The sequence below is a fragment of the Nipponia nippon genome, unplaced genomic scaffold, assembly GCF_047370975.1.
Source record: "Nipponia nippon isolate SJK-2023a ecotype South Korea unplaced genomic scaffold, ASM4737097v1 scaffold_19, whole genome shotgun sequence".
Classification (NCBI taxonomy): Eukaryota; Metazoa; Chordata; class Aves; order Pelecaniformes; family Threskiornithidae; genus Nipponia; species Nipponia nippon.
Window position 1 is genome coordinate 1,142,714 of NW_028262335.1, and position 22,243 is coordinate 1,164,956.

Consider the following 22,243-nt stretch of genomic DNA (forward strand, 5'->3'; position numbering starts at 1 on the left):
GGGGACCCTGTGCTGGGGACACTGTGCCCAATCCGTGCTGTGCTAGGGACCCTGTGCCATGGCACCGGGCTGGGGATGCTGCCGTGACACCAGGTTGGGGACACTGGGAGGGGACCCTGTGCGATGGCATCGGGCTGGGGACACTGTGCCATGACACCAGGTTGGGGACACTGCCTGGGGACCCTGTGCCATGCTACGGGGCTGGGGACACTGCCACGGCACCAGGCTGGGGACCCTGTGTCCGAGCTGTGCCAGGCACCCTGTGCCATGGCACCAGGCTGGGGACACTGTGCCATGGCACCAGGTTGGGGACACTGCCTGGGGACCCTGTGCCATGGCACGGAGCTGGGGACCCTGTGCTGGGGACCCTGTGCCCAATCTGTGCCGTGCTGGGGACCCTGTGTCATGGCACAGTGCTGAGGACCCTGCACCCAAGTGGTGCCACGCTGGGGACCCAGTGCCATGGCGTGGCCTGGGTGCTGCACTGGGGACCTGGTGCCCAAGCCGGGCCGGGGACTCCTTGCTGGGGACCCTGTCCTCAAGCCACACCGTGCTGGGGACCCTGTGCCGTGGTGTGGTGCTGAGTGCTGTGCTGGTCACCCTGTCCCCAGGGGATGCCATCCTGGGGACCCCGTGCTGGGGACCCTGTCCCCAAGTGGTGCCATGCTGGGATCCCTGAGCTGGTGACCCTGTCCCCAAGCAGTGCCACGCTGGGGACCCTGTGCCATGGCACGGTGCTGGGTGCCACACTGGTGACCCTGTCCCCAAGCCAGGCTGGGGACCCGGTGCTGGTGACCCTGTCCCCAGGTGGTGCCACACTGGGGTCCCGGTGCCACAGCGTGATTCTGGGGACCCTGTCCCCAAGCCAGGCTGGGGACCCCGTGGTGGAGACCCCATCCCCAAGCAATGCCACACTGGGGTCCCGGTGCCATGGTGCGATGCTGGTGACCCTGTCCCCAAGCTAGACTGGGGACCCTGTGGTGGTGACCCCGTCCCCAAGTGATGCCATGCTGGGGTCCCGGTGCCACGGCATGGTTCTGGGGACCCTGTCCCCAAGCTGGGCTGGGGACCCCGTGCTGGTGACCCTGCCCCCAGGCAGTACCACGCTGGTGACCCTGTCCCCAAGCTGGGCTGGGAACCCTGTGCTGGTGTCCCCGTCCCCAAGCGGTGCCGTGCTGGGGTCCCGGTGGCGGTGCCGGCGCCCCGCGGGCGCGGCGGGTGGTGACGGGGGGCGGCGGGCAGTGCCCCCGCAGGTGGTGACGCTCCCGCGGGAGTCGGTGCGGGCGGTGCCGGGGCAGACCGTGACCTTCACCTGCGTGGCCACCGGCGTCCCCACCCCCATCATCACCTGGCGCCTCAACTGGGGCCACACCCCCAGCAGCCACAGGTGGGGGCGGAGCCTCGGGGGCGTGGTCCGATGGGCGGGGACAAAGGGGCGGGGCCTAACAGGGTGGGGCCTAACGGGGTGGCCCACAGGGGCAAGGGGAACTGGCTGGGGGAGGGGCTTAGCTTTGGAGGAGGGGCTTGTCTTGGGTGTGTCCTGCGGTGGGAGGGGCTTGCACTTGGGGGAGGCGTCTGTGGAGGGCGGGGCTTGTGCTTGGGGCGAGGCCTGTAATGGTGGGAGGGGCTTGTTCTGGGGAGGGGCTTGTGCTGGGGAGGGGTTTGTGGTGGTGGGAGGGGCTTGCACTGGGGAGAGCCCTGTGGTGGGAGGGGCTTGTACTCGGGGGCGGTGCTTGCACAGGGGGGCGTGGCCTGCGGCTGTGGGCAGGTATTTTGGGGCGGGGCTCCCAACAAGGGGGCGGAGCCAGCAGGGGCTGCACCCATGGGGGAGTGGTGCAGCAGGGCGGGGCTTTCCCTTGGGGGCGGGGCTTTCCTTTGGGGGCGGGGCTTGCACGAGGGGCGGGGCCTGGGCCTAAGCAGGGCATGCGGTGGGGCTGTGCTCCACTCTGGGTGCCGGGTGCCGGGTGCCGAGCGCGCCGAGCGTGCCGCGCAGGGTGTCGATCGTGAGCGAGGCCGGGCAGGGCACGCTGACCATCCGGGACGTGAAAGAAACCGACCAAGGCGCCTACACCTGCGAGGCCATCAACAACCTCGGCATGGTCTTCGGCATCCCCGACAGCATCCTCACCATCGCCCGCCCCGGTGAGCGTCCCCCCGCCCTCCCCTCCCCATCCCGCCCACCCTCACCGCGGCAGCGTCACCGTCACCCGCCATCTCCCGCAGGGCCGTGCCCCGAGGGCCATTTCCAGGTGACGGGGACATCCCGCTGCCTGCCTTGCTTCTGCTTCGGCGTCACCACCGCCTGCCGCGCCACCGCCCGGCACCGCCACCGCCTCCGCCTCCGCTTCGACCGCCCCGACGACTTCAAGGGTGAGTCCTGGGGACGAGGGACGGGGTGCAAGGGACATGGCAGGGGCTGAGCATCTCCTCGCAGGGGTCAATGTGACGGTGCCGGCGGCGCCGTCCCCGCCGGCGCTCTCGGCCACCCAGCTCCACGTGGACGTGAGCGCCGAGGAATTCCAGCTCCTGGATCTGTCCCGCCGCTTCTTAGCCCTCGACGCCTTCTGGGCGCTGCCCGACACCTTCCTTGGGGACAAGGTGACACCGGGGTGGGGACAGGGCTGGGGACGCCGGCGGCACAGCCGCTGACAGCCCGTTGATGCTACCAGGTGGATGCCTACGGGGGAGCGCTGAGTTACGGGGTGCGGTACCGGCTGGGGCGGGGACCCCCTGAGCCCACCGCCCACCCCGACGTGGTGCTGCGGGGCCACGGGCGGCAGCTGCAGGCCCGCGCCGGAGCCACCCGGCCCGATGTCCTCAACCGGCGGCACGTGCCCTTCACCGAGGTGGGTGGTGGCAGCGGTGGGAGGGTGATGGTGGTGCCGGTGGTGGTGGGTGGGTGATGCCGGTGGTGGCAGGCAGGAGATGGAGGTGATGGCAGGTGGGTGATGCCAGCGTTGGCATCACCCCAGGGTGACACCGGTGTCACCGTCCCGGCAGGACCACTGGGAGGATGAGGAGGGCGCCCCGGTGAGCCGGGAGCTGCTGCTGCTGGTGCTGCAGGGGCTGGAGAGCATCTTCATCCGGGCGGTCTACGACGGGCGCATGGCCAGCGTGGGGCTCAGCGACGTGGCCATGGACATCACTAGCCCCAGTGACACCGGCCTGGGGCTGGCCGGGGACGTCGAGGAGTGCAGGTGACCGCCCGTAGCAAGGCGGCGGGTTTGGTGCCGCCGCTGCCGCGATGCCACCGTCACGCCGCTGTGTCCCCAGGTGCCCCGTGGGCTACGCGGGGCTGTCGTGCCAGCGATGCGCCGCCCGCTTCGAGCGCGTGACGAGGGGACCCTACCTGGGGACCTGCTCTGGTTGCGGCTGCCACGGCCACTCCAGCACCTGCGACCCTGTTTTTGGGCACTGCCTGGTAAGGGGGGGGGGTGACAAGGGGATGGGGACGTGGCGCGGTGTCGCCAGCCCTCCGTGCCATGTGTGTGTCCCCCCCCCCAGAACTGCCAGCACAACACGGAGGGTCCCCAATGCGAGAAGTGCAAACCCGGCTTCTTCGGCGATGCCACCAAGGGCACGGCCACCGCCTGCCACCCTTGTCCCTGTCCCTACACCGAGCCGACTCGCAGGTGGGTGCCAACCTCAGGGGATACCCCCCCCCCCCAAGATGTCGCCACCCCGGTGTCACCGTCACCGTCACCCACAGGTTTTCGGAGTCATGCTTTTTGGACACGGACGGCCAAGCCACCTGTGACGCCTGCGCACCCGGTTACGCCGGCCGCCGCTGCGAGAGGTGGGTGGGGGGTCCCTATATACTCACCCCCCCCACCCGTGACCCCCCACCCATCACCCCCCCATCTCCATAGGTGCGCCCCAGGCTACGAGGGAGACCCCATCCAGCCGGGTGGCAAATGCACCCCAATTGGTGAGTGGTGGGTGCTGGGTGTGGGGTGCTCCCCCCCTCCCCACCCATGGGTGCCCCCCACCCTCACCCTCGCTGCCCACAGGCCAGGAGCTCGTCAAGTGCGACACCCGCGGCGGCAAGGACGAGGCCGGCGGCACGTGCCGCTGCAAGGTGCGGGCCAGGGGAGGGGGGCAGTGGCTGGGTGCTCCCATCTGCCACAGCACCCAGTCTGATCCCAGTGGCACCCAGTCCAATTCCAATGGCACCCAGTCCGATCCCAACGGCACCCAGTCTCATGTCATACAGCACCCAGTCTTATCCCATATAGCACCCGGTCTATTCCCTGTGGCACCCAGTCCAATCCCCCATAGCACCTATTCTGACACCCCTAATGCCAGTCCAGCCCCTCCATAGCACCCAGTCCGACCCCCCCGTGGCACCCATGCCAACCCCTTCCCATGGCACCCAGTTTACCCCCCGCCAGCACCCAGTCTGACCCCCACGGCACCCAACCCGCCCCCACCAGCACCCAGTCCCACTCCCCACCCCCCATTTCCACTCCCCAGCAGCCCCCCCCCCCCCCCCACAGCACCCACCCCGGCACCCCCACCCATGGCACCCACCCCATGCTCCCCCCCCCCACAGCCCAACGTGCGGGGGCGGCTCTGCAACGCCTGCGCCGCCGGCACCTTCCACCTGAGCGCGGCCAACCCCGAGGGCTGCCTGCAGTGCTTCTGCATGGGCGTCTCGCGGCAGTGCGCCAGCTCCGCGTGGAACCGCCACCAGGTACCCGCGCCGTAGTGCCGCGTCGTGCCATGCCGTGCCATGCTATGCCATGTTGAGCTACGCCATGTCGTGCCACGTTGTGCTGTGCCATGCCATGTTGCGCCTGGCCATGCTATTTTATGCCATGCTGTGCCACGCTATGCCATGCTGTGCCACGCTATGCCATGTTTTGCCATGCCATGCCATGTTTTGCCATGCCATGCTGTGCTGTGCTGTGTCATGTCTTGCCATGCAGTGCCACGTCATGCCATGCCAAGTTGTGCCGTGCTGTGCCACTATATGCCGTGCTGTGCCGTGCCGTGCTGTGCCATGTCATGCTGTGCCATGTCACGCCATGCTGTGCCTTGGCATGTCTTGCCATGCCATGTAGTGTCATACTGTGCCGTATTGTGCCGTGTCATGCCATGTTTTGCAATGCAGTGCCATGCTGTGCTGTGCCATGCTGTGCCATTATGTGCCGTGTTATGCCACGCTGTGGCATACTGTGCCATGTTGTGCCATGCCTTGCCATGCCATTACGTGCCATGCTGTGCCATGCCATGGCATGTTGTGCCATGCTATGCAATGTTGTGCCATGTAGCGCCGTGCCATGTCATACCGTGCCATGTTATGCTGTGCCATGCCATGTTTTGCCATGCTGTGCCATGCCATGTTAGGCCATTCTGTGCCATTATATGTCATGCTGTGCTGTGCCGTGCCATGTCACGCCATGCCAAATTGTGCCATGTTGTGTTGTCCCATGCCATGCCGTGCTGTGCCATGCCATGCCGTGCTGTGCCATGCCATGCTGTGCCCCCCACCAAGCCCCTTCCCGTTCCCCTTCCAGGTCCTTCTCACCGCCGAGGAGACGCCGCCGCTGAGCCTGGCCAACCTGGCCGGCACGCAGACGGTGGGCGACGGCGCCCGCTTCTCCTCCCCGCGGGAGCTGCTCTTCACCGCCTTCCAGGCGCTGCCCCGCGACGTCTACTACTGGGTGCTGCCCGCGCCCTTCACCGGGGACAAGGTGCCAGCACCGGGGCCGGCTGGGGGACAAGGTGGATGTCCCCAAGCCCGGCTGAGCCTCGCCGCGTCCCGCCCCACAGGTGACATCGTATGGCGGTGAGCTGCGGTACACGGTTACGCACCGGGCACCGGCGGGCGCCCAACCTTTGCTGCGCCAGCCCGACGTCCTGCTGCAGGGCAACGGCATCCTCCTGGAGCACTTCTCCGATGCCAGCCCTGCCTCTGGCGTCCCCACCACTGTCACCGTGCCCTTCCGCGAGGTGAGGACCGGTGGGTGTCCCCCACACCCCGGGATGGGGTTGGGGACACGGTGGTCACCCCCCGGTTGTGCCCGCAGCGTGCCTGGCGCCGGGCGGACGGGCGCGATGCCACCCGTGAGCATCTCCTGATGGCTTTGGCCGACATCGACCTCTTCATGATCCGGGCGTCCTACTCGGATCAACCGGAGGAGAGCAGGTACCGGGGACAGGGGAGGGGACATCGGGGACACAGGGACGTGGGTGGGCAGGGCGGCGGTGACGTCCCCTCTCGCCCTGCAGACTGGCCGATGTCAGCCTGGACGTGGCGGTGCCACATGCCACCGGCCGCCCGCCAGCGCTGGAGGTGGAGGATTGCGCCTGCCCAGCTGGTTACCGCGGTGCCTCCTGCCAGGTGAGACCCTCGGTATCCCCTCACCCCGGCGCTGGGGACACTGAGCGGTGGCCCACCCTGCTTGTCCCCGTGTCCCCTCCATAGGACTGTGACACCGGCTACACCCGCAGCACCTCCGGGCTCTACCTGGGCACCTGCGAGCCGTGCCAGTGCCACGGCCATGCCAGCGAGTGCCACCCTGAGACCGGCGTCTGCCAGGTGAGCTGGGGACAGCAAGGGGACACCCCAGGGACCCCCGTGGCGGTGCCACTGACACTGTCACCCCCTCGTCCTTTGCAGGGCTGCCGGGACCATACAGAGGGTGCCCAATGTGACAAGTGCCAAACCGGCTACTATGGCGATGCCACCCGCGGCACCCCAGGCGACTGCCAGCCCTGTCCCTGCCACGGACCCCACAGTGACACCCAGTAGGTGCCACCTCCCGGTCCTCTCCATCCCTGAGGACACCGGCAGGGTCTCACCCATCCCCTTGTCCCCTCCGTAGGGTGACCAAGAGCTGCTTCGAGGACACGGACGGGCAGCCCACCTGCAGCGCCTGCGCCCCGGGACACAGCGGGCGCCTCTGCGAGAGGTGCCAGGGGAATCCGGGCGGGGGGGTGGTTTTTTGGGGTGCAAACCCCCCTCATTGGCTTTTTTTGGTACCCCCCCCATTAGGTGCTCGCCCGGCTACGTGGGGGACCCGCTGCGGGGAGAGCCATGCCGAGGTGAGTGTCACGGGGAGGGGACGAAGCGGTGTCCCCCGCGGTGGCACTGAGGGGGGGGTCGTGCCTAACTGCTGTCCCCCCGCCCCGCAGAGCCGGGCGTCCCCAGCGGGCAGTGCCAGTGCGACCCACGCGGCAGCGTCGGCGAGGGCTGCGACACCAACGGGCAGTGCCGCTGCAAGGTCAGCCCTGTCCCCCCCGCCGCCTCAGCGTGTCCCCAAGCCCTGGGAGGGGGTGACAGGGCGATGTCACCCACCCCGTGTCCCCCCACCCAGGCCAACGTGGAGGGTCCCCGCTGTGCCACCTGCCGTCCCCACCATTTCCACCTGAGTGCCAGCGAGCCGGCCGGCTGCCTGCCCTGCTTCTGCATGGGCATTGTCCAGCACTGCGCCAGCACCGCCTACGCCCGCGGCACCGTGAGTGTCCCCCCCGTGTCCCCTGAGTGTCCCCGTATGTCCCCGACCCTGCTCACTCACATCCCCATCCCGTAGGTCCGGACGCCCTTCGCTCCCAGTAATCCCCAGGGATTTGCCTTGGTGAACCGGCAACGCAGCACCCGGGTGGACACCGGCTTCAGGGTGGAGCCGGGCACCCCCCAACCCCGCTTGACCTACAGCCATTTCGGGGAGCTGCCCCCTGACTCCTACTACTGGCAGCTGCCGCCCCCCTACCAGGGGGACAAGGTATGGGGGTGCCCCCGCCCCGGGGGACAGGGGTGCCCGTGGCAGCACCCGGCCTGCCGGCGGCTGCACCCGCTCCCGTGGGCGCCCCGGGAGTCACCCGGGGCCTCACCCGCAGCTCTGCCAGAGGGGGAAGTGGGCGCAGCCTCCCCTGCCTCCTGCCTTCTTCCTCCTTCCTTCTTCTTCCTTCTTTCCCCCCCTTCCCCCCCATTTTCCCCCTTTCCCGCTTCCCCATCCCTGTCCTATTCCCATCACCATGCTCATCCCCTTCATCTTCCCCTTCCCTTCCACTTTCCCCATCCTCTTCCTTCTCCCTTCCCCATCCCACCCCTTCCCCGTTCCAATCCCTATCCCATCCTCTTCCTCTTCCCTTTCACTTTCCCCTTCCCCTCCCCCCCCCCTTCCCCATTCCCATTCCCCGTCCCTGTGTCCCATCCCATCCCTATCCTGTCCTGTCCCATCCTCTTCCTCTTCCCTTTCTCTGTCCCCTTCCCCATCCCGTTCCCTTCCAATCCCGTCCCCATCCCGTTCCCTCCCCATCCCTGTCCCAATCCCATCCCCATCCCGTTCCATCCCCATCCCATCCCACCCCATCTCCCCGTGCAGGTGGGCTCCTACGGCGGGCGCCTCCGCTACACCCTGACCTACACGCCGGGGGGGCAGGGAGCCCCCCTGCCCGACGCCGACATCCAGATCACGGTATGGGGGTGTCTGGGGGGGGGGACGGGGACACAGGGTGACACCAGGACCCCCCCTGACCCCCCCCCATCCACAGGGCAACGACATCACGCTGGTGGCGTACCAGCCCGACCTGTCCCCGCGGACCCCCCAGGCCTTCGAGATCATTTTTCGGGAGGTAGGAGGGGGCGGGTGGCTTTTGTCCCCGATGTCCCCCATCCCCACGATGCACCAAGCCAGCGTCCCCCCGCTTGACACCCCCTTCCACCCACAGCAATACTGGCAGCGGCCGGACGGGCAACCGGCGACGCGGGAGCATCTCCTGATGGCTTTGGCCGACCTGGATGAGATCCTCATCCGAGCCACCTACTCCACCGGCACGGCCGCATCCAGCATCGCTGACGTCGCCATGGATACAGCCGTGCCCCCCCAACCCGGCCTCCCCCCAGCCCCCGAAGTGGAGGAATGCCGCTGCCCCCCCGGCTACCACGGGCTGTCCTGCCAGGTGAGCCCCCACCAGCATCCCCAGTATCCCCCATTGTCCCCCCCGCTTCCCAGCGATGTTTGGGGGGGGTCACAACACTGAGCCCCCCTTTTCGTTTTGCTCCCCTTGCCAGGACTGTGCCCCCGGTTACACCCGCACCGGCGGGGGGCTGTACCTGGGGCACTGCGAGCTCTGCGAGTGCAACGGCCATTCGGAGAGCTGCCACCCCGAGAGCGGCGTCTGCTCTGTACGTCTTTACGTCAAGCAGTTTTTTGGGGAGGCTGGGGTCTCATCCCAGCTGCGCACCCCCAAATATTTGTGTGTGTCCCCCCCAGGGATGCTTGCACAACACGGCGGGGGATTTCTGTGACCAATGTGCCCCCGGTTTCTACGGGGATGCCACCGCCGGTACCCCCGAGGACTGCCAGCCCTGCGCCTGTCCCCTCCCGTACCCTGAAAACCAGTGAGTGCCGGCGCCGGGGCGGGGGGTGCTGGGGCGGGGGGTGCCGGGGAGGGGACACGTCCCCACCTCACCCTGTCCCCGCAGGTTCTCCAGGACCTGCGAGAGTCTGGGAGGCGGTGGGTACCGCTGCACCGCCTGCGAGCCGGGCTACGCCGGGCAGTACTGCGAGCGGTGAGGCCTGCGGCGGGGCGGCCGGCACCCCCGTACACCCACCCTGATATGCTCACCCCGGTGGGCTCACCCCGATATACCCACCCCAATATACCCACCGCAATATACCCACCCCAATATACCCACCCTGATGGGCTCATCCCAGTATACCCATCCCAGTATACCCATCCCAGTGGGCTCACCCCTATATGCACCCCAATATGCTCACCCCAGTATACCCACCCCAATATACCCACCCTGATGGGCTCACCCCAATATGCTCACCCCAGGATACCCATCCCAGTGGGCTCACCCCTATATGCACCCCAATATTCTCACCCCAGTATACCCACCCTGATATACTCACCCCAATGTGCTCATCGTTACACCCACCCCACCCACCCACCCCGATGGGCTCACCCCAATATACCCATCCCAAAGCGCTCACCCCGATATCCTCACCCTGCTGCGCCCACCTCGATATCCCCCCCCGACGGGCTCCCCCGCTATCCCCACCCCCATGTGCTCACCCTTGTACCCACCCTGATACAGTCACCCTGAAGTGCTCACCCCGCTATACCCACCCCAATGCACTCACCCTTATACCCACCCCGAAATGCTCACCCCGCTATACCCACCCCGACGTGCTCACCCCAATATACCCACCCCGATGTGCTCACCCCGCTATACCCACCCCGACGTGCTCACCCTGATGTTCTCCTGCTATACCCACCCCGATGTGCCCACCCCGATGTGCTCACCCCGATATACCCACCCCAATGCACTCACCCTTATACCCACCCTAATATACCCACCCCGATGTGCTCACCCCGACGTGCTCACCCCGAAATGCTCACCCCGCTATACCCACCCCGACGTGCTCACCCTGATATACTCACCCTGATGTTCTCCTGCTGTACCCCCCCAGTCTACCCACCCCAATGTCCTCACCCCGATATATGCACCCCCATATACCCCCCCAATGAGCTCACCTCGATGTATACACCCCAATGGGCTCACCCTGATATACGCACCCCAATATGCTTACTCGGATATACCCCCCCCCCCGCTACGCTCGTCCCAGTATACCCACCCCAGTATACCCCACCCTGATGGGCTCACCCCAATACGCTCACCCCAGTATCCCCCCCCTGCTACGCTCGTCCCAGTATACCCACCCCAGTGGGCTCACCCCTATATGCACCCCAATATGCTTGCCCCAATATACCCACCCCAGTGCACCCACCCTGATGGGCTTACCCCCATATATGCACCCCAATATGCTCACCCCAGTATACCCACCCTGATATACCCACCCCGATGGGCTCACCCCAATATATGCACCCCAATGTATGCACCCCAATATGCTCACCCCAATATACCCACCCCAGTATACCCCACCCTGATGGGCTTACCCCCATATATGCACCCCAATATGCTCACTCCAGTATACCCACCCTGGTATACCCACCCCGATCGGCTCACCCCAATATATGCACCCCAATATGCTCATCCCAGTATACCCACCCTGATATACCCACCCCCATGGGCTCACCCCAGTAGACCCACCCCAGTAGGCTCACCCCTATATGCACCCCAATATGCTTGCCCCAATATACCCACCCCAGTGCACCCCCCTGATATACCCACCCCAATATATGCACCCCAGTATACCCACCCCAGTGGGCTCACCCCAATGTATGCACCCCAATACGCTCACCCCAGTACCCCCACCCCAGTGCACCCCCCCGACGGGCTCACCCCCGTACATGCACCCCAAGAAGCTGACCCTGCTCTTCCACCCGCTCCCCCCCCTTGTCCCCCGCAGCTGCGCGCCCGGCTACGCGGGTGACCCCACGGTGCGCGGGCAGGCCTGCGTCCCGGCAGGCTCCCCGCTCCCGCTGGCCGTCCGCGTCCACCCGCCGCGCACCGCGGTGGCACAGGGCAGCGCCGTCACCCTGCGGTGCCAGGCCAGCGGCGACCCCCCCTTCTATTACCACTGGGCGCGAGAAGATGGGCGACCCCTCCCCGAGGGTGCCCAGAGCCGGCGACAAGGTATTGGGTGGCTCAGGGGGGGAGCGGGGTGTCCCCAAGGTGGGGGGACATGGGGTGTCACCTGCGTGTCCCCCCGCCCAGGCGAGGAGCTGCACTTCGCCAGCATCCAGCCCTCTGAAGCTGGCGTCTACGTCTGCTCCTGCCGCAACCTACGGTACAGCAACGCCAGCCGCGCCGAGGTCATCGTCACTGGTGGGTCACTGTCACCGGGGCGAGGGGGGGACACATGGGGACGGAGGGGAGAAGCGGGGCTCAGCTCTCCCGTCTCGGCGCAGAGACCCCCGGCAAACCCATCACCGTCACCGTGGAGGAGAAGCGGGTGCAGCGGGTGAAGCCCGGGGCCGACGTTACCTTCGTCTGCACCGCCAAGAGCAAGGTGAGGGGTGCAGGGGGATGCGGAGGGGGGCACGCGGGCACCCTTGGGTGCCCACGGGGACGTGCAGGGCACAGGGACACCCCAGGTGCTTGTGGGGGCATCCAGGGCATGTGGGTGCCCACCGGGTCACGCAGGGCACGTGGGCATCACATCCAGCCACGTGGACCCCCCCCAAGCGCCCTTGGGTGCCCACGTGCCTCTACGGGACGCACCAACACCCATGGGTGCCCACCTCTCCCCCATGGGTGCCCATCCGGCCATGCAGCCGCCCCGTCCCCTCCCTCCCCAGCGGACCCCCTGCCCTGCCGCGTGCCCATCCCCAGGGCCTCAGGCCTCTCCCTCTCTCCCCGCCAGTCACCTGCCTACACCCTGGTGTGGACGCGGCAGAACCACGGCACGCTGCCACCCGGCGCCGTGGACTTCAACGGCATCCTCACCCTGCGCAGCGTGCGGCCCGAGGACGCCGGCGTCTACGTCTGCACCGGCTCCAACATGCTGGACATGGATGAGGGCACCGCCACGCTCTACGTCCAGGGTGAGCCCGCGGCGTGCCCAGACACCGGGGTGACGGGCACGCTCGGTGCCCAGATGCCAGGGTGATGGGCACGCTTGAAGCCCAGACGCTGGGGTGATAGGCATGCTCGGTGCCCAGACGCCGGGGTGACGGGCACGCTCTCCTGAGACCCGCGCCCTCTTGCAGCCCCCTCGAAGACTCAGATGTTTTACGGCCCCGTTGAGTTCATGGAGGGGCACAGGCCAGGTAAGTCACCGCGGGGGGAGTCCGGGGGGGCCCACGCACTCCCCCTCCCACCCGCTGCATGCCGGGGCTCCACCGCGCACCCCACCGCCGGCCGCACCACCCCACCCCCCAGCTTCCCACCGCCCCCACTGCCTGCGGCCAGCACCATGGCGGGGGGCCCCGGCGAGCCCTGAGCCCCCCCCGCCACTGGGTCTCACCGCAGCTGGCACCGCCGCCGCCCCCACTGCCGCCGTGGAGCCGCCGCAGCTGAGCGTGGCACCGGGGCAGCCGGCAGAGTTTCGCTGCGTGGTCACCGGCAGCCCCCCGCCCACCCTTGAGTGGCTCGGTAGGTGCCTGCCGGGGATGGGGGGGACACCAGCACCGGGCTCGGGGACACAGTGACCGGGGGTGACACCGGGCTGTGTCCCTGCAGGCACGCTGCCGCCGCGGGCAGTGGTCCAGGGCGGGATGCTGCGTTTCGGCGCCGTCGAGCCCGCCGACGAGGGGCACTACGCGTGCCGGGCGCGCAGCAGTGCCGGGCAGCACACGGCACGCGCCTTCCTCCACGTGCAAGGTGAGCGTCGTCCCCATCATCCCGGTCATCCCTGTTGTCCCCATGGTCCCCATTGCCCATCCCCATTGTCCCCCTCCCCATCATCTCCATCATCCCTGTCACCCCCATTGTCCCCATTGCCCTGTCCCCATTGTCCCATCATCTCCATCGTCCCCCACCATCTCCCATCGTCCCTGTCACCCCCCTTATCCCCATCATCCCCATCCTCCCCACCACTATCGTCTACATCGTCCCTGTCACCCCGTTGTCCCCATCACCCCCGTCATCCCTGTCACCCCCCGTCATCCCCATCGCCCATCTCCGTCATCCCATTGTCCCCATCATCCCTGTCACCCCCATCATCCCCATCACCCCCACTGTCCCCATCATCCCTGTCAACCCCATCGTCTCTGTCCCCCCCTATCACCTCTGTCATCCCCTTCATCCCCCATCATCCCATTGTCCCCATCATCCCATTGTCCCTATTATCCTCATTGTCCCCATCATCCTCATTGTCCCCATCATCCCTGTCACCTCCATCATTCCCACTGTCCCCATTGTCCCCATCATCCCCATCATCCCCAATTGCCCCCATCATCCCTGTCACCCCCATCATCCCCATTATCCCCAATTGTCCCCATCACCCATGGCACCCCCATCGTCCCCATCACCCACACCCTCCCCATCGCCCCCACCCTCCTTGGTGCCACCCTGACCCCCGGCTTCCCGCAGCCGCCGGCGCACCCCGGGTGCAGGTGAGCCCGGAGCGGACAGAGGTGCAGGAGGGCTCCACGGCGCGGCTCTACTGCCGGGTCTCGGGGTCACCCACCGCCACCATCACCTGGGAGAAGCAGGGGGGCACCCTGCCGCCGCAGGTGAGCCAGGTGCCAGCACCCTTGGGTGCTCCCGGGGGGTGTGAGTGCACCGCAGGTGCCGCTCACGCCCACCCTCATGCCGCAGTCCCGCACTGAGCACGCCGACATCGCAACGCTGGTCATCCCCGCCATGACGGCGGCCGACGCCGGTGTCTACTTCTGCGTGGGCACCAGTGCCGCCGGCACGGCCCGCGCTGCCATCGAGGTGGTGGTGGTGCCAGGTGAGGCGGGTGGGGGACGCCGGCGGGGTTTGGGGATGGTTTTGGGGCTCCGCAACCCACCCGTGTCCCCCCTTTTCTGCCCTGCAGGGGCAGCACCGCCCGTCCGCATCGAGTCCTCGTCCCCATCCGTCGCCGAGGGACAGACCCTGGACCTCGACTGCCTGGTGGCAGGATCCGGCCCCGCCACCGTGACGTGGTACAAGCGCGGCGGCTCCCTGCCTGCTGGCCACCAGGTAGAGCGCGGGCAATGCAGGCAGCACCCCAAATCCTGCCCTGTCCCCCACTGTGTGACACTGATGCATGTCCCCAACCCCAGGTTTCGGGGTCCCGCCTCCGTGTCCCCCACGTCACGGCGGCTGATTCAGGGGAGTACGTGTGCCGAGTGAGCTTGGGGACCACCGTCCGGGAGGCGTCTGTCATCGTCACCGTCGTGGCCGCATCTGGCTCATCCTACGGTGAGACTGGGCTCGGTGGCACCACGGGGGACGTGCTGGTCCCAGACAGGTGGTCATGGCACCGTCCTCCCCTCGCCAGGGCCACCGACTTCGGGTGTCCCCGTCCGGATCGAGGCGTCCTCGTCCACCGTGGCGGAGGGACAGAGCCTGGACCTCAACTGCGCGGTGGCCGGGCAGGGACAGGCCACCGTCACCTGGTACAAGCGCGGGGGGGCCCTCCCGGCCAAGCACCAGGTAGGGGACACCGGAGGGGGATGTCACCAAGGGGGGTGGCTGGGGTTGGCCCATGGCCCTGTGCAAGCCCAGGTGGCCCCATACAAGCCCAGGTGGCCCAGGCAAACCCAACTGGTGCTTTTGCAAGCCCGAGCAGCCCCATGGAAGCCCAAGTGGCCCCGGTGACCCCCGTGTCCCCTCCCCGCAGGTGTCTGGCTCCCGGCTGCGGCTGCTGCAGGTGACAGCAGCCGACTCGGGCGAGTATGTGTGCCGGGTGACCAGCGGGGCCACCACCAAAGAAACCGCTGTCATGGTGACAATCCAGCCCAGCGCAGCCAGCGCCTACCGTGAGTGGGGACAGGGGGGTGACAGTGCCAGCAGGGGTCCCCATGTGCCATGGCACTGAGCCATGTCTCGCATGCCCGTGCCGGCGGGGCTCTGCCATGGTCACCAGTGTCACCTGCTTGTCTCGGTCCCCAGCCGCGGGCAGCGCAACCCCCCTGCGCATCGAGTCCCCGTCCTCCGCCGTGGCCGAGGGCCAGACCTTGGACCTCAACTGCGTCATCGCCAGCCCCGCGCAGGCCACCGTCACCTGGTACAAGCGCGGGGGGTCCCTCCCAGCCAAGCACCAGGTAGGGGACACGGAGGGGGATGTCCCCAGGGGGGTGGTTGGGATTGACCCGTGGGCCCGTGCAAGTCCAGGTGGCCTCATGCAAGCCCTGGTGGTCTATGCAAGGTCAGGTGGCCCTGTGCAAGCCCATGTAGCCCACGAAAGCTCTGGTGGCCCCATGCAAGCCCAGGTGGCCTATGCAAACCCAAATGGCTCTGTGCAAGCCCCAGCAGCCCCATGGAAGCCCAAATGGTCCCTGTGTCCTCCCTGTCCCCTCCCCGCAGGTGTCCGGCTCCCGGCTGCGGCTGCTGCAGGTGACAGCGGCCGACTCGGGCGAGTACGTGTGCCGGGTGACCAGCGGGGCCACCACCAAGGAAAGCTCCATCGTGGTGACAATCCAGCCCAGCGCGGCCAGCACCTACCGTGAGTGGGGACCAGAGGGGACGGGGGACGTTACCCATGGGTGGGTGACACTGCTCTGCGGCGTCCCCAGGTCTGGAATGAATTGTTCCCTGGGGGAGCCACCCATGTGCGTGCCCATCCTGGCTTCCCGGGCTCCTGGTGTCCCTTGGAGGGTCACACGTGGTGGTGGCCACGGTCTCTAACCCGTCTTGGTCCCCAGCCGCGGGCAGCACGACCCCCCTGCGCATCGAGTCCTCGTCCTTGTCATCACCTGTGGCCGAGGGCCAGACCTTGGACCTCAACTGCGTCATTGCCAGCCCCGCGCAGGCCACCGTCACCTGGTACAAGCGCGGGGGGTCCCTCCCGGCCAAGCACCAGGTAGGGGACACGGAGGGGGATGTCCCCAGGGGGGTGGTTGGGATTGACCCGTGGGCCCGTGCAAGTCCAGGTGGCCCATGCAAGCCCAGCTGGCCCTGTGCAAGCCCAGGTGACCCCATGGAAGCCCAGGTGTCCCATGCAAGCCCAGGTGGCTCATGGAAACCTAAGTGACCCCATATAAGCCCAGGTGGCCCAATGCAAGCCCAGATGATCCTGTGGAAGTCCAGGTGGCCATGCAAGTCCAGGTGGCCCATGGAAACCTAAGTGACCCCCTGCAAGTCCAAGTGACCCTAGGCAAGTCCAAATGGCCCCATGCAAGCCCAGGTGACCCTATGCAAGTCCAGGTGGCCCATGCAAGTCCAGGTGGCCCATGCAAGCCAAAGTGACCCTATGCAAGCCCAGATGCCAGCCCCCGTGGCCCATGCAAGCCCAAGTGACCCCCGTGGAAGCCCAGATGGCTCGTGCAAGCCCAAGTGGCCCCATACAAGCTCAAGTGGCCTTGTACAATCCCAGATGGCCCCGTGCAAGCACTGATGGCCACATGCAAGCTCAAATGGCCCCGGTGACACCCATGTCCCCTCCCTGCAGGTGTCCGGCTCCCGGCTGCGGCTGCTGCAGGTGACAGCGGCCGACTCGGGCGAGTACGTGTGCCGGGTGACCAGCGGGGCCACCACCAAGGAGATCTCCATCATGGTGACCATCCAGCCCAGCAGGCCCAGCACCTACCGTGAGTGGGGACCGGGAGGGGACCGCTGGACTGTGCCACGGTCTCCTTGAGGTGACCCTCCCATCTCTGTCCCCAGCCATCGGTGTCACCCCCCCGGTGCGCATCGAGTCCTCATCCTCCTCCGTGGCCGAGGGACAGACCCTGGACCTCAACTGCATTGTGGCCGGGCAGGGACAGGCCACCGTCACCTGGTACAAGCGCGGGGGCTCCCTCCCGGCCAAGCACCAGGTAGGGGACACCAGAGGGGTGATTTGGGGTGGAAAAAGGGTTTTTGGGGGTTTTGAGGGGTTTGTGTCCCCCTTCTCACGTGTGTCACCCACCCCCAGGTGTCAGGCACCCGCCTGCGCATCCCCCAGGTGACAGCGGCCGATTCGGGGGAGTACGTGTGCCGGGTGACATCGGGTGGTGTCACACATGAGACGTCCCTCATCGTCACCATCCAGACTGGCGCCGGCTCCTCTTACGGTACCGAGGACGGGTGGGAGGTGACGTGGGGACAGGACGGGGACGCAGTGGCTGCCCCTGCTGACCCTGCCGCCACCCCCAGCCGTTGGCGTCACACCGCCGGTGAGGATCGAGACCTCGTCCGCCACCGTCACCGAGGGACAGACCCTGGACCTCAACTGCATGGTGGCAGGACAGGGTCACCCCCATGTCATCTGGTACCGGCGCGGGGGGGCTCTGCCCCCCAACAGCCAGGTGGGACACTGGGGAGGTGGCGTCACCCTGCAGGGCACAGCCCCACGTGCCCACACATTGATGTGTCCCCAACTTGTCACCTCTCCAGGTGTTGGGTACCCACCTGCGCCTTGTCCAGGTGACAGTGGCCGATTCAGGGGAGTACGTGTGCCGGGTGACCCTGGGGACTGTCACGCAGGAGGCATCTGTCATCGTCACCGTGCCTGGCGGCGCCGGCACTTATTACCGTGAGTGTGAGCAAGAGGGCAGCGCTTGGGGACAGGTGGGTGCCACCTCGGTGACAAACGTCTCCTTTCCCTGTCCCCCAGCCTCCGGCGTCTCCCAGCCCCTGCGCATCGAGTCCTCGTCCTCAGCCATCGCCGAGGGACAGACCCTGGACCTCAACTGCCTGGTGGCAGGATCCGGCCCCGCCACCGTGACGTGGTACAAGCGTGGTGGCTCCCTGCCCACTGGCCACCAGGTAGGGTGCACAGGCGGGTGTCACCCCAAATCCTGCCCCGTCCCTTGCTTTCCAGCACTAAGGTGTCCCCATATTGTCCCCACCAGGTGTCGGGCACCCGCCTGCGCATCCCCCAGGTGACAGCGGCCGATTCAGGGGAGTACGTGTGCCGGGTGACATCGGGGGGCGTCACACAGGAGACATCCCTCGTCGTCACCATCGATGACGGAGCCAACCCATCCCACCGTGAGTGCCACCCCTCAGGGGACGATTCCCCACCAGTGCCGGGGACTGGTGGGGACATTTAGCCTTAACTCTGCCCACGCAGCCACCAGCGTCATGCCGCCCATCCGCATCGAGTCCTCGGCGTCCTCTGTCACCGAGGGACAGACCCTGGACCTCGACTGCGTGGTGGCTGGCCAGGGACAGGCCACCATCACCTGGTACAAGCGTGGGGGGTCCCTCCCGGCCAAGCACCAGGTAGGTGGGGATGCCAGCAGGCTGGGGGACGGTGGCCGGTTGATGCCACCACCTCCTGCCATTGTGTCCCCAGGTTTCGGGGTCCCGCCTGCGGCTGTCACAGCTCTCAGTGGCCGATTCAGGGGAGTACGTGTGCCGGGCGGACACAGGCAGCGTCTCCCGCGAGGCCACCATCACCGTCACTGTCACCTCCCGTGACAGCTCCAGCTATCGTGAGCGTGGCCATGGGGCGAGGGAGGACACGGTGGGGAGATGGGGGACATGGGTGACCTCAGTGGCTTCCCTGTCCCTTTTTGTCCCTGCAGGTCTGCAGAGCCCCATCATCTCCATCGACCCACACAGCATGGCGGTGGCACCGGGTGAGGATGCCACCTTCAAGTGCCGCATCCATGATGGCGCCCGGCCCATCAACATCACTTGGCGGATGGGACCTGGCCAACATCTCCAAGGTATGGTGGTCCCCAGGGTGGCCCTGGCGCGGTCCCCAGGGTGGCCCTGGTGTTGACGGCTCCTCCTTGTCCAGACAATGTGAAGATCAGCACCAACGGCTCGGTCATCTCCATCACCGGTGCCCATGTGGGCAACCAGGGCGCCTACCACTGCGTGGCCTCCAACCGCTTTGGCGTCGCCAGCAGCGTCGTCAACCTCCTGGTGCAAGGTGCGAGGTGGCGGGGGTCACTGTCCCCATCTCCATGGGCTCCAGATGCCTTCGGGGTGGTGGTGTCCCCACGGCCATCCCCATGTTGGCATCCCCCATGTGCTCCAGGTGCTCCCAGTGTAGTGGTGTCCCCATCCCCATGTCCTCTCCATGCCTCAGGTGCTCCTGGAGTGGTGGTGCCCATGTCCCCATGCTGATGTCCTCCAGGTGCCCCAGGGGTTGTGATGTCCCCATCCCCATGATGATGTCCTCCATGTGCTCCAGATGTTCCTGGGGTGGTGGTGTCCCCACCCCCATGTCCTCCATGTGCTCCAGATGTTCCTGGGGTGGTGGTGTCCCCATCCCCATGCTGATGTCCTCCTCATGCTCCAGATGCTCGCAGGGTGATGGTGTCCCCATCGCCATACCAACGTCCTTAGTGGTGGTGTCTCCATCCTCACACTGATGTCCTCGCCCTTCTCCAGGTGCCCCCACGGTGTCGGTGATGCCACCGGGCCCTGTGACGGTGAAGGAAGGCAAATCCCTCAGCCTGGAGTGCCTTGGCCGGGGTGAACCGCGGCCGCTGGTGCGCTGGAGCCGGCTGGGCTCCCGGCAGAAGGTGGAGCACCAAACGCTGCTGCACATGGACAGCCAGGCCATCCTGCAGGTGAGCGGGGCACCCCGGGGTGCTGTGGGGTGCTGGTGGGTGCCTGGTGCTCACCACCCACCCTGTTCCCCCTCTGCCAGCTCTCACCGGCCAAGCCGGAGCACGCCGGGACCTACGTCTGCACGGCACACAGCGCCTTGGGTTCGGCGCAAGCCCGGGTGGACGTCAATGTGGAGTCGGCACAACGGCACCCCGGTGCCCCCGAGGTCACCGCGCCGCCCGCCATCACCGTGGTGGCCGGGGACACTGCCACGCTGCACTGCACGGCCAGAGGTACGGGGAGGATGGAGGATGGTGGTGGAGGAGGGGTATCCTGCTGCGGTACCCTGATGCCATGGTGATGGGAGCCCGCGTTGCCCGTAGGTGAGCCGGCGCCCCGGATCGAGTGGTCGAAGCTGCGGGCGCCCCTGCCCTGGCAGCACCAGGTGGTGAACGGCAGCTTGGTCATCCCCCGCGCCGCGCAGCAGGACTCAGGCCAGTACATCTGCAACGCCAGCAACACCGCCGGCTCCGCCGAGGTCTTCATCACCCTCGATGTGGAGAGTAAGGGGGTGGCGGGGGATCGGGGTGCCCCTGGGTCCCTCCCACCGTCTCCACCATCTCCTTCACCCCCACTGTTGCCATCGCCCATCCTTGGCTCCTCTCCGTCCTTCCTCTGCATAGGGCCATCTCCATTGCCATTCCCACCCTCCCATCTAACCCTTCCTCATGGATCCATCCTTGCTCCATCCCGGCACTCATCCTCCATCTCCTCTTAAGCTTCTTCATCCAGCCCTTCCTCATGGATACATCCATCCGCTTATCCCACCCCCGTGCACATCCATCTCTACGGCTCTCTCCTCCATCCATCCCCTGTTCATGGATACGTCCATCTCATCCATCCCAGCTCACACCCATCTCTCCATCTCCTCTCACACCCCCCCATCCATCCCTTCCTGGTGGATTCATCCATCATTCAACCATGCCAGCTCACATCCATCTCACCATCTCCTCTCACACCCCTCCGTCCATCTTTTCCTTGTGGATTTGTCCATCTCATCCATCCCAGCACACGCCCATCTCTCCATCTCCTCTCAAACTCCTTCATCCACCCCCTTCCTGGTGGATTCATCCGTCGCTCATCCATCCCAGCTCACATTCACCTCTCCATCTCCTCTCACACTCCTTTATCCATCTCTTCCTGATGGTTTCATCCATCTCGTCCATCCCAGCACACACCCATCTCTCCATCTTCTCTCAAACTTCTCCATCCATCCCTTCCTGGTGGATTCATCCATCACTCAACCATGCCAGCTCACATCCATCTCTCCATCTCTGCTCACACCCCTCCATCCACCTTTTCCTTGTGGATTCATCCATCTCTCATCCATCCCAGCACACTCTCATCTCTCCATCTCCTCTCACACCCTCCATCCACCCCTTTCTGGTGGTTTCATCCATCACTCAACCATCCCAGCACATGCCCATCTCTACATCTCTTAACTCCTCCATCCACCTTTTCCTTGTGGATTCATCCATCTCTCATCCATCCCAGCACAATCCCATCTCTCCATCTCCTCTCTCACCCTCCATCCACCCCTTCCTGGTGGTTTCATCCATCACTCATCCATCCCAGCTCACGTCCACCTCTCCATCTCCTCTCACACCCTCCATCCACCCCTTCCTTGTACATCCATCCATCTCATTCATCCCAGCATACGCCCATCTCTCCATCTCCTCTCAAACTCATCCATCCATCCATCCACCTACCTCTTCCTTGTGGATTCATCCATCGCTCAACCATCCCAGCTCACATCCACCTCTCCGTCTCCTCTCACACCCTCCATCCATCCCTTCCTCGTGGATCCATCCATCTCTGGTCCATCCCACCTCACATCCATCTCTCCATCTTCTCTCAAAGTTCTCCATCCACCCCTTCCTGGTGGATTCATCCATCGCTCAACCATCCCAGCTCACGTCCACCTCTCCATCTCTACTCACACCCTCCATCCATCCCTTCCCTTGTGCACCCATCCATCTCTGGTCCATCCCAGCACATGCCCAGCTCTCCATCTTCTCTCAAGCTTCTCCATCCATCTCTTCCTCATGGATCCATCCATCTCTGGTCCATTCCAATGCACACCCACCTCCATCTCCACCCACACCCTCCCACTGACACCCTCTTTGCCCCATTCATTGCCCTGTTGACCCATTCATTGCCCCATCCCGGCTGTGG

At 66.2% G+C, this 22,243-nt stretch overlaps 1 protein-coding gene across 4 annotated transcripts in view; it reads left to right on the top strand.

Annotated features, from left to right (window-relative positions):
* Nucleotides 1-22,243, top strand: part of HSPG2 (heparan sulfate proteoglycan 2) — a 41,366-nt gene that overhangs the window by 9,653 nt on the left and 9,470 nt on the right. For 2 of the 4 annotated variants that reach the window (XM_087755662.1, XM_087755663.1), the window contains 59 exons: nt 1,243-1,387; nt 1,994-2,142; nt 2,224-2,370; nt 2,435-2,598; nt 2,670-2,846; nt 3,001-3,197; nt 3,274-3,421; nt 3,505-3,632; nt 3,710-3,796; nt 3,870-3,928; nt 4,011-4,078; nt 4,553-4,693; nt 5,520-5,696; nt 5,776-5,955; nt 6,033-6,151; nt 6,235-6,346; nt 6,431-6,544; nt 6,626-6,753; nt 6,831-6,917; nt 7,001-7,050; nt 7,141-7,229; nt 7,323-7,463; nt 7,539-7,730; nt 8,334-8,426; nt 8,503-8,583; nt 8,680-8,910; nt 9,023-9,136; nt 9,225-9,352; nt 9,437-9,523; nt 11,331-11,557; nt 11,639-11,749; nt 11,833-11,933; nt 12,288-12,468; nt 12,634-12,693; nt 12,896-13,018; nt 13,106-13,246; nt 13,958-14,100; nt 14,186-14,321; nt 14,409-14,554; nt 14,638-14,776; nt 14,856-15,010; nt 15,198-15,336; nt 15,470-15,621; nt 15,884-16,022; nt 16,222-16,379; nt 16,968-17,106; nt 17,183-17,334; nt 17,433-17,571; nt 17,654-17,805; nt 17,894-18,032; nt 18,114-18,265; nt 18,352-18,490; nt 18,573-18,724; nt 18,798-18,936; nt 19,030-19,173; nt 19,248-19,382; nt 19,847-20,028; nt 20,109-20,301; nt 20,392-20,571. In XM_087755662.1, coding sequence (XP_087611788.1) covers nt 1,243-1,387; nt 1,994-2,142; nt 2,224-2,370; nt 2,435-2,598; nt 2,670-2,846; nt 3,001-3,197; nt 3,274-3,421; nt 3,505-3,632; nt 3,710-3,796; nt 3,870-3,928; nt 4,011-4,078; nt 4,553-4,693; nt 5,520-5,696; nt 5,776-5,955; nt 6,033-6,151; nt 6,235-6,346; nt 6,431-6,544; nt 6,626-6,753; nt 6,831-6,917; nt 7,001-7,050; nt 7,141-7,229; nt 7,323-7,463; nt 7,539-7,730; nt 8,334-8,426; nt 8,503-8,583; nt 8,680-8,910; nt 9,023-9,136; nt 9,225-9,352; nt 9,437-9,523; nt 11,331-11,557; nt 11,639-11,749; nt 11,833-11,933; nt 12,288-12,468; nt 12,634-12,693; nt 12,896-13,018; nt 13,106-13,246; nt 13,958-14,100; nt 14,186-14,321; nt 14,409-14,554; nt 14,638-14,776; nt 14,856-15,010; nt 15,198-15,336; nt 15,470-15,621; nt 15,884-16,022; nt 16,222-16,379; nt 16,968-17,106; nt 17,183-17,334; nt 17,433-17,571; nt 17,654-17,805; nt 17,894-18,032; nt 18,114-18,265; nt 18,352-18,490; nt 18,573-18,724; nt 18,798-18,936; nt 19,030-19,173; nt 19,248-19,382; nt 19,847-20,028; nt 20,109-20,301; nt 20,392-20,571 — 8,121 coding nt within the window. The remainder of the gene's footprint in view (nt 1-1,242; nt 1,388-1,993; nt 2,143-2,223; nt 2,371-2,434; nt 2,599-2,669; nt 2,847-3,000; nt 3,198-3,273; nt 3,422-3,504; nt 3,633-3,709; nt 3,797-3,869; nt 3,929-4,010; nt 4,079-4,552; nt 4,694-5,519; nt 5,697-5,775; nt 5,956-6,032; nt 6,152-6,234; nt 6,347-6,430; nt 6,545-6,625; nt 6,754-6,830; nt 6,918-7,000; nt 7,051-7,140; nt 7,230-7,322; nt 7,464-7,538; nt 7,731-8,333; nt 8,427-8,502; nt 8,584-8,679; nt 8,911-9,022; nt 9,137-9,224; nt 9,353-9,436; nt 9,524-11,330; nt 11,558-11,638; nt 11,750-11,832; nt 11,934-12,287; nt 12,469-12,633; nt 12,694-12,895; nt 13,019-13,105; nt 13,247-13,957; nt 14,101-14,185; nt 14,322-14,408; nt 14,555-14,637; nt 14,777-14,855; nt 15,011-15,197; nt 15,337-15,469; nt 15,622-15,883; nt 16,023-16,221; nt 16,380-16,967; nt 17,107-17,182; nt 17,335-17,432; nt 17,572-17,653; nt 17,806-17,893; nt 18,033-18,113; nt 18,266-18,351; nt 18,491-18,572; nt 18,725-18,797; nt 18,937-19,029; nt 19,174-19,247; nt 19,383-19,846; nt 20,029-20,108; nt 20,302-20,391; nt 20,572-22,243) is intronic. The other 2 variants (XM_087755665.1, XM_087755664.1) reach the window with 2 other exon arrangements.